This window comes from Mustela lutreola, chromosome 4 (assembly GCF_030435805.1).
Source record: "Mustela lutreola isolate mMusLut2 chromosome 4, mMusLut2.pri, whole genome shotgun sequence".
NCBI lineage: Eukaryota > Metazoa > Chordata > Mammalia > Carnivora > Mustelidae > Mustela > Mustela lutreola.
The window spans coordinates 14,423,413-14,442,537 of record NC_081293.1 but is presented as its reverse complement, the minus strand read 5'-3'; the positions used below and the strand labels follow the sequence as shown (position 1 = coordinate 14,442,537).

Here is a 19,125-nt window from a genome sequence, read left to right as displayed (position 1 = left end):
ATTCCAACCAATCAGAGAACAGTCCATATACAATTTAGGGAGAACTTAGCAATGTTACAGAAGGTGGTATCTGTGGTGCTGGGGTAGGATTATATTTCATAAAACTTGCACGGTGTGTCTTTAAATGAAATTTTAAAATATTATGATGTGTTAAAGGCCAAACAAAATTGTATAAGCAGAATACATTTACAATTTGTATTTAAACACTGACATCTCTAGTTGTCATTGGTTTTTAGTAGGTGAAGGGAAACATTTCTTTAAACTCTCAGACAAATATGACTAGTCCATTTGTCATTCCAGTGTTTTCAGTACTTGAAGCATTTCAATTTTGGTTCAACAATGTAACCTTTGGAGTTCTGCCTAATAATGACTTCAGTTGCACTGGCCTTCCAACAGATAAATTAAAATGGAAATGCATATTTTCTAATTATGCATCCAGCCCTAGTTGCATATTGGCAAGGATGGCCACACTGAATGTTAAATTAAGTCTGCACAATAGCTAGAGTCTAGGTAACATCAAAGTTTCCCAAAGTCACTTTCTTAATCATGTGAAGGATAGCCAGGACTCTGATCAGTAGTATGTAGCTGTATACAATCAGAGGGAAAACATTTAAACATCCCAGCATGGTATTTCCATTTAAATCTGATTACAGTGAAATAAAACTGTAGCCATTAAAGGTTTAGAAGAACTACAAATACAAGCCGTAAAAGAAGACAGATAGTAAATGAGGTAGTAAAACATTTTAGCAGGGCAAACAGTTTACAGCACTCATTCAAGTCGTCCTAAAGCAGACTGTGTAATTCACTGCAGACCCTGCACCATTCCCTGAGCTCCACTTAAACCTGCAATTAACCTTTCACGCCTAATGAAGCTGTTTTCCTGGAAAATTAAAATATATAGTGGTGCCTGCTTTTACACAGACTTGGGAGGGGAGCATTTCAAAATGAATGACTTTTCGGGGGCTTTGTTCAAATGTAAAATGGAAGTGCTATGTTTGTATATAAAGAGGATGTTCTTTCCAAGGCAATTTCACTTGATGTGCAGTATTTTATTACTGTACTTATTAATTGTTCTGCATAATTGTAAAAAAACACACATCAGTAATTTTATGATTACATTGTTACAGCCGGAGTCTACTAATACCATTCTGCTTCCATTAGGAAAAACTAGAGTTTTACTAAAGATAAGTCAATCCCTGATGTTTCTCCTTGGTGGCTTTCATTGCAAATTTAGCGGTTTAAAAAGATATATTTATTTACCATGTAAATATGTAGCTGTTAGTCATTTCTATTGTTTTTGTTTTGTTTTGTTTTTTAAGGGCATGTCTGCAGGTGTTTATTGAGAAACAAAGTTCTTAATTTTAGGAAGAAATGGTTGGAATTTTTTTTTCCCTTAAGAATCTGGGTAAAGGTCTGATTCTGGTATATCTTCTACTTACTTCCTAAATATCCATGGTAGCTCTTGGCATCCACATCAGTAACTGTTAAATAGTGCCCCTGTTCTGAAGGAAGTCTGCATGGTCCCAAAGGAGTCTGCTTTCTTCCCAGCTCACCAAGCCCCAAGTGACTGAGAACAGCCACCAGTGACATGCCACCTCTGTAAGAGCTAGTTTGACACACCATGAGGCTTTGGCAGGTGGAGTACGAAACAGAAGATGGTACCTTCTTTCTTATGAGGTTTATAATTCATATTTAAATAACCTAAATGTCATCGTGTCTGGTATTTAAAAACTAGAAGTGCAAAAAGGTAAAGCTTATAATAAATATTTAAACCCCAGCATTTTTATTGACTCTCCCGGCATATTTTGATGTAAATTCTGCAGCCCGCCGCGTCTGTGCATCATCTTGACACGGTAAATGAAATTCCTTTGGACCACCAGTCTAAAATAATGAATTGTTCCCCCGGTTAATTGTATTGCTTTGATAACAAGGAACTATGCTAGGCCCAGAGAACACAATAAGTGGATTTCATCAGATGATTTGTGTGACGTTTTGAAAAATGATCTTCTGGAGTGACCTGATTTTAATGGAACTCAAACCCTGGGCAGCATGCACCGCTGCATGGCGTCCTGTTGGCCAGAAGCGCTTCCACTAGGGGCACCAGGAGTGGGGGGTCGGCACCTGGAAACCTCTCCCTGGGCACAGATTTCCCAGGGAACTCTAAACAAGGAGAAAGGGTTTGCCTCAAAGAGCAATGTGGATGAATTATTTTTAAGTTGTTTTTATTTATTGATGCATTGAAAAAAAAAACAAACAACCACCTAGGAAAGATCTCAAGCTACCTTTATCTCTTCATCACCCTTCTGAAAATAAACCAAGACTAAAGAAATAACAAGCAAGTCTATTTATTCAGAACTTGCTCCAGCAAGGGAATCACCCAACATTCAGTGCTTGCATTTCGACAGACGCTTAAAAATAGGCAAGTGTGTGGGATATAGTGGAAAAAAGAGAGGACTTCAAGCATGCCCTGATTGGAAGCTATTGGCACAGGAAATCTAGAGTCAGGTTAACTAGACATGGGGCATCCTAGATGATTGGTTAGGGGTCCATATTTGCCCTTCTTGGGTTGGCCCTAAGTTGGAAGCTTGGACAAAAATTAGGGAAGTTGTCAGTTATTAATGAAGTTTGGTAGGTGGGACCCGTTGTTACCGGGTAATCATTTCACCTCCTGGATTGTTACCAGAGATAGCAGGCTGACTTCCCGCAAACCTGCCACGGCAGGCGGGCTTCCTAGTCTGATTATTGTAGATAGGGGTTGGTTTCCTGAGCAGGTTGCTGCTTTTGTGGGCCAGAGTCATGTTATTGCCTGGTGATTGCCTGTTCATATAGTCAGTCTCCCACCAGCATACACATGTTTCATGCAAGGAGAGGGCAGAAATACTGGTTTTCTTAAAGAGCTACTGACAACTTTTCTTTATACCAACTAAGATTCCCTACAATAGAGTATACTGAAGGGCAAGGATAGAAACTAGTTTGACTTCTCAACCTCTCTCCCTTTTTTAAAGGGACTTCCACACACTAGACACTTCGGGAAGACTGGGACCTGTTTCCTCATGTTTACTCCTCTGTTCAGGCTTCTTGAAGGTTGAATGAGGACCTAGCAATTTCTGGGTTGTTGTGTTAGAGTTCTCCACAGAGTACAATATAAAGAAATGCAAAAATGGTAATAAAAACTTACGCCCAATAATTTGATTCAGAATGCATGCAGTTGTTCTGATCATTATGCTGTTCTTAATTAAATTATAAGATTATTTTAAAAGGATAACTCATGAGATGCTACAGCTGTGTAGTCCTGTAAAGGATCCAAGTTTAAATCTAAACAAAAACTTGGTTTGGCCCTTCCAGAGGATGAGAGCCGGTCTTGCGCCCCCTGGAGCCTCCTCTCAGGGTACATGTGGGGGACGCTCAACATCACTGTAGGAATTCAAGGTTCCTACATGCATGTGCCATTTATGCAGAATCTGTAAATGTAGTTGATAGTTCTATTTCCATAGGAAAGAACAAAAATTTGCCAAATTAAAAATGAGCACGATTTGTGATTTTATTTGTAAATCAAGGACTGAAATATGGTTTGTGATTTATTATTTTCAATGGAATGTGTTTTCAAACTTACAAATCATTAGCAAACCCAGGATATGAGAGACACGACTTTAATTTGGCTTCGGACTTCCAATAGCCTGGATTGCAAAGGTACAGTGGCAGTTTTAGATTAGCAAGGAATTTCCTGTTTGGGCAACTCAAACTGCTTCTCTCCTGACATTATATCTTCTGTGAGGAAAATCACATTTGCAGCCACATGTAAATGGAAGAGTATTGTGTTTCAGAGCTCGTTTGGACTGGGTCATGCAGTAGTTTAATGAATAACATGATTTCATATTTAGAAGCTGTGATCATTGCAATTACTGTAAGTGGTCTCTGTCTACATTAGAAGAGACATATATTCTTTGTCATATTTGGCTGTCTCTGGAAAAGATGGTGCCAGGAATGAAGTAACAGAAGGTTGTGAATTATGACAGAAGGATGCCAAGAGATCTGTGGAAACTTAAGGTCTGCCTGTACTGAATTTTTTGTTAGCACAACCCTGGCCTGTGAGTCTTTTTAACAACAACAAAACATGTGCTTCAGCTCCCTCCCTTGAAGAAATAACAAAATAATTATTTCCTACAGCAGAAATATCTGTGTGGGCACTTCAGAAGTTCCTACATATTCTTCAGAGGCCAAGAAAGCAATATTTATTTAAACTCTGAACCTTTAAACTTGCGTTATCTCTAAGCAATTCAGAATGTTTATTTAATGTCCTGAAAGAGCAGGGTATTTAACAGCAGCCCTTAAAAAGGCAAATATCTAAGATTATCAGCCTAGGCAGTGATTACTGTAACTTTTTAATCCTTTCCCTCCCTAGCTTTGTTAATTTCTTCTTCTCCACAAACACCTTCTCTTCTATTTTCACATGTACATAAAAACTCCTTTTTCCTTCGAAAAATGTATGTCCTCAGATGATCCTCTGTATTTGCATATATCTCATCTGACCTGTTGCTTTCCCTGTGTACCAACTCAACTCTTTGCAGTGCCAAACGGCTTGAACATGGAGGCTTTATGTGTTCTCACTTTTCCTCTCTCCCCATTCCCTGCTTAACTGTCAGACTTCCCTCCTCAGTTAGGTATGGACATGACTCAAACATCATCCAGATCTTCTTCGAGGAAATCTAATGTCCTTGCATCCAGCCTCAGTGCTGGCCCATTTGGAACTCTCTGCAGACTCCTTGAACATGGCGTCCCTTGACTTCTACAGTCGTGCACTAGACTGGTTGACCCTCCTCTTACACTACCTGTTTCCCTCTATTGGCATTTCTTTCTATTCATAGACCTCTGGAGTTCTGTTCTTGCCAGATCACATTCGAGACCTACCTAGAGAATACTACCCACATGGAGTCAATTATGGAGTAAAATAATTATGACCCACATGCAGTCAATTATGGAGTAAAATAACTCAGTGGCATCTTGCATAACTTCAGATCCAAAGTGACACCTTCTTCTAAGAGCAGCACATTGAAGAAATGTCTGTAGGGCTCAGGGCTTGGTTCAGGTCAACCCAGGGTCAAGTCTTTAAGACCTGGGAGATGGGAAAATGAACAAAAGTCCTTTAGTCACCCCTTAAACCAAGCAGGCTGGTCTCTTGGTTTAATATGGTGACTTGGCACATTTTGTTTTTCTCAAGAATTATATGAAACTAACTTAATAGAAACTAAAATGTTTCACGTATAGCTATGACAAACCGGAGTATCTGGCTGGACCATTGATTGTACAAATTTAGGAAAGTCTTTACTATCCATGAACATCGTACCAAATGTTCTTGTCAATTAATAGACAAAATTATGTAACAAAACAATACTCTTTAAATTACCAAAGATAACTAGAGATTCATTTTTGTGCTGATAGTCTGCTGATAATACTCAGAATTTATTCTTATTTTTAAGAAATATCAAGCTGTCTTTCTTCCATGTCTACTTGTCCATAACACAACTCTGTGCCTGGGTGCTTTCTTACTTCTTAAAAGCACTTGAAAAAAAGGAATGAAAAGACAGGCCACAGATTTGGAGAAAATATTTGCAAAACACATATCTGATAAAGGACTAGTATCTAAAATGTTAATTAACTCTTAAAACTCAACAATAAGAAAACAAACTGTTCAATAAAAAAGGGTAAAAGATCTGAGCAGACACCTCACCAAAAAAAAGTGCATCTGACAAATAAGCAAATGAAAAAGATGCTTAACATCTTATGTTATTATGGAATTGCAAATGAAAACAACCATGAGATATAGTTACGTTCCTATCAGAATGCTAAAATCCCACACACCACCACCACCACATGCTGACAGAGACGCTGTCAAATGCTGGTGGGAATGCAAAATAGTATAGCTCCTGTGCAAGATAGGTAGTTTCTTTCAAACCTAAAAGCCAGGCTCACCACATGATCTGATGATCATGCTCCTAGGTATTTGTGAATTGGAAACTTACATCTACATTAAAACTTGCACATAGGTATTTACACTTGCCTTATTTATAATTCCCCAAAATTGGATGCAGTTAAAATATCCTTCAATAAGGGGACGGACAAACAAACTGTGGAATGGAATACAAATTCCATTGTATGGAATATTATCCCAAAAAGAAATGAGCCATTGAACCAAAAAAGATATGATGGACCCTAAAGGCATAATGTTAAGTGAAATAAGACCATCTAAAAAGGCTGTGCACAATGATTCCAACCATATGACGTTCTGGACAAGGCAAAACTACAGAGACTTTTAAAAAAAGATCAGTGATTATCAGAGGCTCATGGGAAGGGGAGGGATAAACTGGGAAAGCACAGGGGATTTTTAAGGCAGTGAGTCTACTCTGTGTGATACTCTAATGTTGAATATATGATATTATGCATTTGTCCAAACCCTTAGAATGTACAATACAAAGAGTGAACCCAAAGAGTAAACTATGGACTTTGGTTGATAATCATGTATCAGTACTAGCTCAATTTTTCTTTAAACCTAAAACTGCTCAAAATTTCTAGAAAAAAAATATTAATACAATGGCTTTTTATTCTATACACATAAACATAATAGTAACACTGAAAATTCTGTGTACAGCTAAAACAAACTTGTGTTCAGACGTGGGAACTAAGGTGTGGGGTCCTGTCCACAGCTGGCTGTAATGTCTTTGTCACACACACTGAATTTGACCAGCTGAAGTCAGAGTCAATTAACTGTTAGATTCTTGTTCTTCTTCCTGTGTCACATTCATATGTCTCAATTGAGAAACATTTTAAGTAAAGGGCAAGCTACATGCTAACTTCCAATAAACAGTGAAATGTTTGATGACTAAATATAAAACAATAAAAAAACAGGGTGCTAAAATACCACTGTCACTCTCCCAGAAATGTCTAACTAAATATTTGAATGATTTTCTCCTCTTCTTACAGGCCTTGCAATTGCCAGTGCCCTAATAGATATTTCACAACAGAAGCCTTCAGATAGTAAAGACAAGACTTCGGGAGTCCGAAATCGAAAACACCACCTCTCAACACGTCAGGGAACTTGTGTCTGAGAAACAGAAGCTGCTTCTGGATATTCCGAAATGTTTCGATTTTGTAAAATGACTTCCATTAAGGCTGGTCTGTGGCCTCAGTTTTTATGGAGGCGAATCTCCGTATGGTCCCAGGGCTCACGTACAGTTCCCTCCGAATGGGCAATGACCTGAGTGACCAGAGAATGTTCGTGACTTTTATGAAAGTAACAGTATTGATGGTCACGGACGATAAAGTCAGTTTTTACGACTCTCTTAGGCTTATCGTAGATAACATTAAATTACGCTGGAAAAAGATGTATATTGTTTCTTAATGCAGATGAAAATATGTAATTCATATAAACCAAACTGTTTATATCCCAAGACTTTAAAGAAAGACATTTTATAATGCCTGGATGATGAGAATTGTACAGTTTTTGCCTCATAAGCAAACTTAAATCACTTGTATATGAACAGGAAATGAATTGCAATGGCTTTAAATGCTGTTTTATCTCACTGTAAATGTAAAAGCAAGATTTTGGTTTAGTAGGGTATAGGTAGTATATTTAAATATTCCACATGACCATATCATGTCTACACTCGGTTTGAGAATGTGACTATTTTCCATCTAACAGGAACGCAGACCACAACTGGTCACATTTGGATGGACGGCGTGTGCAACTTCACAGGAGGTTTATTAGAATTCTGAGTGAAAAGGACATTCCTGTCATCCACGCCAACTGCCTAACTCATTATCAGAGCTGATAGAGCATGGAAAAACCTGTCCAGCAATCAATGTTTCCCCTCCTTCCAAAAACCCTCCGATACCGAAACTGGAGAGAGCTGAAATGGTTATTTTAGTGTGTGCAAGCCTCAGCTCTACTGTGCTGATTTTTTTAATTGGTTAGGAATCATTGGATCAGACCTAAATGATCCATCTGCATTTTGTAAGAACGGACCATCTTCTGTTGGCCTTCCTCTCCTAGCTGCTCGATTTTTATCTATGCTTTGCAGATATTATGAAAAGTATTTTAGAGGTGACACCTCCCAAGTTTTAATGTGATTCAGGTCCCTTCCCACCATCAAGTCGATGTCTACAGTATCCTTATTTCTAACGTGGACGCGTTAATGTCACAAGAGGAAGTTTCCAGTTTAGAAAATGAGTTCATCACGGCCCACATTGACCATATTCTTAACGATTCACAAATCTGCATCATGACAGAAAGGAAAAATGATTTCAAAGCGCTTTCACTCTGCGACATAGAATCCTTGGTGTCCTCATTTGGACACCAGTTCGCTAGAACTCAGTAGCATCACAGATCTCCTTTGAAATGTTTTCTCCACTTCAGAGGGACAACAGGATATGTGTAGAAAGCAATGACAGAGATATCCAAAGCTGCCTCATACAACACAGCTTGGTTCACTATGAAAGTCATTTCAATATAATTGAGGTTTAGTACTATCTATGTACTTTTCACGTTCTTTGGATTTCTGGAAGGTAAACCACTTTACTGTTTACAGCTGATGGATGCATAGTTCCTTGCATGCTGTGATCGTGCAGTAGCAGAATATGACCCTATTGTGATACTCAATGTTTATTTCATAATGCCATTTATCCATAGCTTCATCCGATGAGGACTGAATGTAATATAGAAGAGGAATGACCATACAATAGGTAGTTGCATCGTATATACGATTGCTAGGTTGCATCGAGCCATGACTATCATTGTTTTGATAATTAGGCACTTGCTAATTATAGTATATATTCTTTATGTTGGCATGATAATTTTGCTATTTTCTATGCATTAAAAATAAGACTAATTCTTAGAATAATTCATCTATAGCCTGTGGGTTTTTTGGGAGAGGGGGCGGGAGTGGGACTGGTTGTTTTTGCCTCCCTGTGATGTTTTCTCTCTCAAAAAAAAAAAAAGAAGTGAGCAAAGTTTGTAAATGTCTCCTAAAAACAATCAAGTAATTTTATTAGCTTCTTTTTGGACCCTTTAAATGTTGATTTTTTCTCCTGGAGAAATAAATTGACAAAACTGGTGACTACAAAAATATAATCATTTAAAAATAAAACGATTGCCCGATTTGTTTTGATTCTCGAATGACTATCATGAGGGAGGCTTATATAACAAAAACACAAAAGCATAGAGAGTTGTAGGTAAGATCTATTTCAGCCGTCCTTTTGGAGAGGCCAAGCAAACAGTATTACTATGAAAAAATTGCCAATCTTCATCCATCTCGAATCCCACTAGGTTCCTAACGCTTGAAAATTTGAATTTTAGAGAACAACAGGACATCATGCAATGTGAAGTTAAAGTCATACTGTATCTTTCCGGGCCAAATATTGCTAACTCCGTGACTAATTATGCAACATCTTCTCAAATTATCAAAGCTTTTTACTGGCAGTAAAATTCTTCACCCTCAGGTGAAATGGATTGAAAAGACCTTAGGGATTCTCACTTTGAATCTGTGTCACGTTCTTTTTGTCCCCATACCCCAAACACTTTAAATTTAGATGCCCCCCCTTTTTTTTAACTTTTTAAATTCAATCCACACATATACACATACAGATCCTCTTCCAAAAGGATACAGTGAAATGACTGATTGTCTTGAAAACTTTATCTTTGTGGAATTCTGTACCTTTCAGTTTAGGATAACTTTGAAACGTCCTTTAGATTTTAGGATTTCTTATTCTTCCAAGTATTAAAAATTTTTGTTAAATAGAATGGAGTTTTAAAAATTTACCTGGGCACAGGGGTGGGGAGTAGGGGGCAGGTGGTGCCTGGATGGCTCAGTCGGTTAAGTGTCAGACTCTTGGTTTCAGCTCAGGTCATGATCTCAGGGTCATGAGATCGAGTCTTGTTCCGGTTGGGAGCTCAGTAAGGAGTCCGCTTGAGGTTCTCTCTCCCTCTCCCTCAACCCCTCCCATTCGTACTCCCTCTAAAATAAATAAATAAAATTAAAAATCTGCCTGGGGACAATATTTGGCCAACTAGAGAATCTTGTTGAGGAGATGGACATCCTCAGAGGTCAACTTAATACATTTTAAGGAGACTGGGATTTTCATAATCACTTTTGAGTGGAAATTTATTTCAGTGACACACGTCGAAGGAAAGAGTATGCCACATACTACTGTGTTCAAATAGGACACATTTCAACATGGAATAAATACTTGCAGTACCCCCAAAGAACACATTTTTGGGGAGTTTTGTCAGACAGTGGTCATTGTATGGCTATGGTCCTGCTGCAGAGTCCCTTAGAGTGTAGACCAGCAGACACGCCTGGGAACAGATGCTGGAACCAGCTTCGAGCTGCGTGGTGCTGGGCACATTTTGACCTCTAGAAGCATCCAGACTTTGCATCTGTGAATAGAGGTGTGGAGCTGCTGTGAGCTTAGAGGGTAATGAACATAAACCTCCCACAGCAGGTTCTCCATGCAGTATAGCTGGTCTTGACCATCCTGGGGCTACCAGGCCACTCCTTTACTACTACCTGTCATATGAATCCGTCTGTTAATTTTTCATCCATCTTGCACCACAGCTGAAGATCAAGTAGGTTTTTGTAGGTAAAAGTTTCATAACAATCTTCAGTTCCTCTATTTCTAGGACATAGAAATTTCTTTAAAAAACTACTTTGATGGTTGAGTCCTTAGAAGTTTTGACTCTTTCAAAATATATACAGCTTTAGTATTTCTTAAATGACTGTTTGATGACCGTCAGGCAGGAACAGTAATTGTCACTTCCATTCAAGTAAGGCCAGAAGAAACCAGTCCTTACATTTGGTTGGCGTACATGGTACAACTTTTTGTCATGAAACATAAAATGATGACTGGAGTGTTTTATATGAAAGGTTTTAAAAAATTAAAATTGACCAAATGAATGAATTCTCCCACATACACTGAAGAACAAGTCAACTTCCAAAGCCCATTTGCCATTTTACTAGAGTGAGTTCAGAACTTACTCAGTCATAAGAACTCCCCACCTTCGTACAGATTCCTACTTCTGCCTCTAGAGATTAAGATTCAGAAGGACTGGATCAGACCCTGGAGATTCATATGCTCAATAAGCAGCTTAGTGATTCTTACCATGCCGCAAACGAGGGAGACACTGTGCTGGGCCAAAGAGCTCCCTTTATCTACAGTTAGAAGAATTTCTTTAAGTAACAAAGTTATCGCTCTAATTCAAAATACTTTAAATGATTTTCCAGGGAATAGAAGCCCTTGGGTTGGTGTTACAGCAGTGTTTTCACCACAGTATCCCTTTAACAGTGGGGTGTTATCAAATTTCTAAAATTAAGACTTACCACCATATCAATATACACATCCACAGGTGTGCATGGCAGTGTTAGCACAGATTGGGTGGAAGTTCCAACCTGCTTTAAAAAGTCCACATTTTCTGCCACAGTGTGCTGTGAATCAGGAGTTGAATTACTGGAATAAAAGCACTGGATGCTCCAAGCCCCACTGCTAAACACAGTTTTGTTTTGTTTTGTTTTGTTTGTCCCCCTCCAAAACTGCACAGGAAAAGCACTGAGCCCCTGAGAGGGCAGCCCCTCTGCCATGGAAGACTTGCTTGGAACCTTTGTGGTCTTGAACACCACGTGCGAAATACCTGTTTCTCTCCCTCTTCACCTGATTTTCACTGGTCTTTTCTATGCATTCTCTCTGAATGGCATCCCGAACACTTGGAATGTTCCTGACAATGGAAGCAACACGCACAAGAGCCTCAGTGGCCAGGATTTCAGCTCTCCGGCCCAGCCCTGTGTGCTGTGTGTACAAACACTGTTCTTACAGTAACAATCCACTTTCAGAGACTGGTACCGCCATGGCAGAATTGAGCGGTTTTCTAAGAAGTCTGCTTATTCTTTGGCAAGCTTTAGGTTTCATTCCCCAGAGGCCATCTCTGTCCTTGCTCTATGTTCATGCCCCTGCTCTGCTGGGCCTCAGAACGGAATTACTGAAAAGGAGCTGCCAAGGAGGAGCCAAACATCTCACCTGTGTGTGGCCCCCACAGGGGACCCAAGCACCCATGACCACTCTTGGGCTCAGGGTCTTGGCCTAACCTTGAGCTGGGCCCCTGCCTGTGCCCTAGCCGACAGAATGGTGGTCTCCTTCCAGGTAGCCCTCCACCACACCTCCCAGGGCGCAGGCCAGGGAGGAGGCTGAGATCAGGAGGTCCAGTCATCCCTGGAAAACAGGCCCAACCTGGCTGGCGCCTCCCAGCAGCTTTAGAAGGTCGAGAGGACCTTCCGTAGGGATCCTGCTGAAAAAGTCCCCAAAGCGGGGAGAGCACCGAGCAGATCCTGGAGCCCCCTTTCTTTTACAACAGAGAGCAGCAGCTTCTCTGAACATCTGAGCCTTGCACGGGCTTTTCTAAAGCTTTTTGGTGGTGAGTCAGTGGCTAACAGGAGATTTGAAGATTTCAGCTCAGAACCAAACCTTCTCTGCCCTAACAAAGTTTCCCTGCAGGAGTCACCCATGAGCCACTGAAGTGAGGGGCAGCCTCCCTGGGCTAACCTGCAGCCCTTTCTCCCTCTCCAGAACTGAACACGTTTAGCAATATGGCGTCTACCATAGCCAGAGCAGCCAAGATTTTCTGGAACTTTACTTTCTCCAGACCTACCAATGAAAACAGCAAGTAGTATTATTTTTCTTTCCAAACAGGAGACCACATTATCATTTTGGATGAGCTTTTGTAAGCACCAGCTTCCCGCCACTCCTGCCCCCAAGTCTGACCTGTCCCCTTCCCCGGGCTCCCCGCTCCCTCCAGGAAAGAATTCTGCGCCATTCAAGGAGTAGTTGCCAAGCAGTCCTCATTGAGCATGAAACCAAACCCCTCAAAGAGCACTGCAGAAATGCTCTCTTCTGCTAAGCATCAAATGGTTTCACCAATTTATTTTTGGCAGAAGTGAAATTTTCACGCAGGCAAGATAGCCGTTTAAGCATAAACTTCTGTAAAAGGCTCCATGTACGGTCAGATAGGAGATCTCGCTCCAGAAAATCCGCCTAGGAAAATGGCATTAGTGAGCAAATTCTTGTACCAGTTCTTCGTGCGCCTGTAGCCCCGGTTGCTGAAGGAGATCTTAAATTTTGTGCTTTCCAGTTCCGAGTTAGCTTAGTCCTGTTGAGCAATGCCCTCGAGTTTTAATGTAAACTCAAACCACACTTTTTTTTTTTTTTTTTAACTGCCTTGGGCCATTGTCTTAACCATTTCTAAGTAACCTATGATAAAAATGCTCACCTAGGTACCTCACCTAGGTCTTGTGATGGGTTTTGTTGTTGAAATGAGAAGTGGATCAAAATTAAATGTGTTCAACTTTTACTGGGAAAAGGCTCAGGTTAAATTCAATACATTGCAAGCAATGATTTTCTCTGGAGATTTTTCTGGTAACACTAAAGCACACATTGGTGCCAAAGTTCCCAAGCAGTCAAATTCCAGTGGAAACCATTGATACATGTTACCTGATGATTCAGATTTGTGCTTTCCAGGGTTTGGTTTTGTTTTGTTTTACAAATTTCAAATATTACCTTCCTCAACTTTAAATGGTAATTTTGCAGCAAATACTAAAAGAGTGTGTTAGGTTTTCTTTCCCATCGTCACACATCCTTTCTGACCCTTCATTGACTAATCTACTCCTTTCCTCCCAGCAGTAAACAAACATCTCAGACCTCTCTCAATGCTTAAAAAATGAAGAAATAACCTAAAATAGGTCTTGCACATCCTCGGTCCCTTGTGACGACGATGCACGCAGGCAGCTGTTGTCTTTTCCTTCAGATCAGCTTGTTTGAAATAGGACGGCACTTAAAAGGAAGGCCAGCTGGAAGGACACCAATAAAGATACCAACTCAGCTTAAAACTATTTGATTTCAACCCAAAATGGATTACCTTGCAACACAGATAGATAACGGCACACAGGATATTCTACTTACCAAGACTGTTCCTTGATCCAGTCAGAACCCCGGGTTCATCTGAAGCTTGTTGCCTGGTGGAGGTGGGGGAATGTGGTCTCCCAGACATTTATGTGTGCATGCACCTGCTGGAAGAAGGAACAAGATCTGAGTACGCAACGTCCACTCCTTGCTGATTACTGAAGTGACAGCTCCCATTTGGCCTTTGAATGCAAAAACCCAGTCAGTTTGCTGTTAAGGGAACTGGCCTTGCTGTGAGGGCAAACCACCCAATAGAATCACCTTCTTTCTCAGGAGGCAACATCTACGAGGCGCTCTACAAACTAGAAACTTGTCTAAAGACATATAAGGCTGTGTTTTTGTGCTTTTTTTCGTAACGTGTGATGTTTTAGTGACAAGATTTTCCTTTTCTAAACCATATCAGAGGATGGTGGTATGGTAGACCTTTTATGAGTAATTCTTACTTTGGAAGTATATATAAACCACTTACATTTTGCACATCAGTGAACAGTGAATTATTTTGTTCTGAAGTGGAATGTCCAAAGAAAGAATACCCTTTCATCAAAATCCCTTGGGAAGAAAACAATAACCATGTTCCTCCTCTATCAAAATGTTATAACCATGTTTATATCCGTCCACACCGCAAGAATATGATGACTGATGGCCTTCTCCCTCTTCTTCTTTTTCTTCTTCCGCTCCCTCCCTGGCACCACCTTCTCCTGCTGCTGAGGCATCTTTCTGTTCTTCCTCCACTTCTTCTTACGCAAATTACTTTGTATGGACATTCTCTTTTGGTATGATTTTTTGGTATAGATATTCTTAGTGCTATCTTAATAATCGCCCTTGTAATTTACTCTCTACGGAGATATTTACAATATTTGCAAAGATTATGGCAACATCAGGCTTATGATCTTGATGGAAGATAGAACAAAGAATAATGATTCATACCGTCTACAGAGTTTGAGACCTATTATGACTATTGGCATACAGTTTAATTCCATTCATAAAACAAGTCATTTCATGTCACTTAAAGTAAAGTGCAATGTTCTAAACTTGGGTCTCAACCACATTAATATCAAGCCCAAATGGCAGTCCCATCTGGGTGTTTTGTGCCTTCATGTTACATGAACAAGTCTGTATCAACTATACATGAACCAAAAATATCCAAGGAAACGGGGGTGCATGAGTCAATTTTGGCAACTTTTCTTCAAAGTCTGTCAAGGACATGTGATCTAGGGATTAAAGTGGAGACCTGGAAAAACTAGAATAAAACCAAGATCCTATCCTTAGCTAAATGACCAAGCCTCACCATGCTTTATGTACCCCATGTACGGAAATGAGGACTCTGGCTCCCTCCTTCCAGATGCTTGTGAGAAATACACTCGGTGTTCAGAGCCTCAGAGCCAGTCCCGTCCATCCCGCTGTCATTATCAGAAGGCTGTGCCCATGGCATTGTGTATAAGCCTGGGGTAAATACTCTTTACATTGTGATTGCACTTGATTTCCTAACACTGTTGCCATGGGCTAGCATGCTGTGTTTTCTAGGCTTTGAAGGTGGAGGGATACATGGTATTTCACGGCCTACAGAAGCTATTGTAACTGTCACAAAGGAATGAATGCACAAGGTGCCACATCCTGGTTTGAATTCCCATTTGTAGCTGTATTTTCCAAAGTTCAATACTTTGGATCTTTCTGTTCCAGCATTAAACGACGAAGTTACTCATCCATATAGAAGAATCTGAAGTTTTATCAGGTAATTACATAAATGAAATATTGTACACAAGGCATTAAAATTTGTATCAGAAAGAACAGCTCGCATTATTCCTCAATCAATATTGGCATATGTAAAACACTTTGAAAGCTCTCAACAAAATAATAAACTAAAACATGTTCCTCTCTTCCCATTTGTCGTTATCTATATATTTTTCTTTTAGATAAACAATCGACAGTGTGTTTACTGAAGCTTGCATTGCTATTCCCCAGTAGTGTTTGCAACTGGAGTTTTATTCCAGCAGCTACACGAAATGAGTCCACAGTGCAGAGCAGGAAGGCCCCTCTGGAACCTGAGATTATTTGTTCTCTCACTGTTCTAAAGGTAATTAAGGAGCATTGCATGTTTCTCAATTAATGATTTCTCATTCAACAGGGGATCTTTGATGCTAATTTGTTTTAATCAGGGCAGAGGCTGCTCAAAAACTCTAAACAATTCAGTGAAGAGGAACTAGGAATTTTTAATCAAGTGGAAGAGATTTAAATGCTATGAGGGACGCATCCATCATGCACTTTCAATTCCTGTTCATTTAACTATGTTCTTTTACGTTTTATAAACCAATGTGAGAATTATTAAAGAAAGGTTATTGGATTACATATCACTGTTTTCCTTATGTATTTGTGTGCATGTATAATGGATGTCTCCATTGAAAGCCTACTTCTATACAACTTCCATATCTCTCCCTATCTAGAATGTATTGATACATCTATCTTATATTCTTATTTATTATGTATACTTGGAAATGTAGAATATGGATGTGTAAGGGTATATTCACAAATCTGTAGCCAAAGAATAATGGAAGAAACGTTATGAATGAGCATTAGGTTTAAGACAATCTCTCACATCTCGGACAACTGTCCAGAGTGGCTATTCATAACCTGAGCTGTTAAGTCAAATTGCATCAGGCACATGAAACATTTAAAAGCTTTTCATCCATTGCACCTGAAAGAGGCACAACAGTATGATTAGACCTCGGTTCGTGGAAAAGATGACTTCACCAGGTGACTATCTCTCACGGAAGTAAATGCTTAAAGCAGTGAAGTCAGAATCCTGCCTTTTTTCCCTCATGATCAATTTCTGATCATCTCGTTCTGATGTCTTTAAATCAAGTCTACTTTGCAGGAATGTCAATCATAGGAAAATGAGGTTTGTTTGGATTTTCTCCTTCTTCTAACTGAATATAGAAAAAAAAGGTCTCCAGAAATGCTCGAGAGGCCGAACTAATTAAATACTTACAGGCTTACTGTATTGCAATAGGTAAGATGGCGAGCTTTTGTTTTTATTTTTTTGAAACTAGTGGCTCTCAAACTTTGAAATAAGTCAGAATCACCTGGAAGGCTGGGACCCGCCTCCTAGAACTTCTGACTCAGTAGGTCTGGAATGGGGCTTGAGAATTCCGGTTTCTAACAAGTTTTCAGGTAATGCTGAGCCTGGCTGGGGCTGTTGTCCCCACTTGGAGAACTCTGGTTATGATTGAGAATTCTGAGAATGAGGGGGCCGTGGTTTGAGTGCAGCGCTGAGCGATGACTCTGCGTTCTTCATAAAGTCCAATGTATTTTTCACGTCTTCTCTGCCAGGAAGCAGGTAGGCCTTGTGTGTCTCGAAGTGGCCTCTGGGTGAATTTCTGGACCCGTTGGGCAGGGGTTAAGTGCTGCACTTGGATGACATTCATGCCCACATTTTAATTCATGGAGATCCCCTGGAGGTTTGCTGGAATTACAAACACCTGAAAACAAACCTTTGAATGGAAATAATGATCTAGGACACCTGCGCGAATGGGCAATGCCAGCCACGAAACCGGCTTGTGAAAAGGCAGACCAGGATACCGTGGTTTCCAGCCCTGCTGATAATAAGAATGATCCAGGGCTCTGTTTTTAATAAGGTTTTTAATAAGGCCTCCAATTAACCCAACAAACAAGTCTGGGGGACTCTGCTTAAGGACCCAGTTCTTTTCCCTTACAACTATTCTTCATAACGCTACTAAAACGGCCGAGATAGAGCTCTGGAGGGAAGGCCATTCACAGAGCCTCTGTCTGGGACACTCACGCACAGGCTGACCCCGCTGGCTCAGCTTTCCCCGACACAGGGCACGACTGTGTTGGTAGCAGTGAATTCTCCCATGTGTCTCTCAGAATATGATCATTTCAATGGAGATTTTCTTTGATTCTGTCAATACTTTTTTTTTTTTTTAAGATTTTATTTATTTATTTGACAGATAGAGATCACAAGTAGGCAGAGAGGCAGGCAGAGAGAGAGGGGGAGAAGCAGGCTCCCCACCGAGCAGAGAGTCCGATACAGGGCTCGATCCTAGGACCCCAGGATCACGACCTGAGCCAAAGGCAGAGGCTTTAACCCACTGAGTCACCCAGGCGCCCCAATACTTTTTTTTTGACTCCCCTATCATAAGGCAGTTTGAGGGTAAGGGGACTAGGTTCTCCTATTTAAGTATGAATGGTTATTTAATTTCATTTACATTCACCCTTATGATTAACTAGTGGGCACAGAATTAAATGCCCGATGATCACCCTGTTTTGAAATCTATCTTCTGCAAGTTCAGAAAGTTAGTAACACTTACTATGTGCCTGACACTGCGCATGTTATTTAACCCTTGCATAACCAATCAGAAAGGAATATTAGAATCCCTGTTTCACAGATGAGAAAACAGAGGCTTAGAGCATGAACCTGACTGAGCTCAAGTGGCAACTGTGGGAGAGAACATAGCACAGCGAGCTGCCCCCCCGAAGCTGCCCGTGACTAACGCACAACCTTCAGACAATGGCAGGAAGACTGATGTCAGAAACTCCCACAATCGTTCCCTTACCGTATTACCTCATGATAGAAACATTTCTAACTGACGGGACTCAGTCCCTATTCTAATGAGCAATTGAACCTTTTGGAGTTATCATGGTTCACCCATGCAAAGAAAAGGGGCTCAGCTCCCCCCCTGCTCCAGGCGGTCTCTGACTTTTCCGATGCCCGTGACCCGCTGCGCCCATGAGTCAGTTCGCTTAATCGCCCAACCGTCCTGTGCGTTCGTGGGCTGGCTTCAGACCTAATCATGTCATATCATCGGGTCACACAAGTGCTAGTGATCTAATCGAAAGTGACTTTGCAATTACAAGTTACATCTTGATGTGATCATATTGTCAGTATTCCACTTTGCTGGGACTTAACAGATCTCCAGACCGAAGTTAGAATGCTTGTCTAAGCCCAGTGCAAAAAGTCATCAGGAGGCGGTCGGGGCCCTCACGGTAATTCTCTTGTCCACATCACTGCTTAGTTTGGAGAGTGTTAATGCATATCACCTTCCTCTAAGCCCTCTCTGGCCCTTTACAGAGCCACCCTTCCATGCAGGATTTTGCCATGCACCCTCGCTTACC

At 40.5% G+C, this 19,125-nt stretch overlaps 1 protein-coding gene across 1 annotated transcript in view; it reads left to right on the top strand.

Moving 5' to 3' along the window:
* The window catches only part of ATRNL1 (attractin like 1), an 849,703-nt gene extending 840,560 nt beyond the window's left edge, over positions 1-9,143 (top strand). The window contains exon 29 of the mRNA XM_059173087.1: positions 6,979-9,143. Within this exon, the coding sequence (XP_059029070.1) occupies positions 6,979-7,103 (125 nt within the window). The 3' untranslated portion in view covers positions 7,104-9,143. The remainder of the gene's footprint in view (positions 1-6,978) is intronic.
* Positions 9,144-19,125: the final 9,982 nt, after the last annotated feature.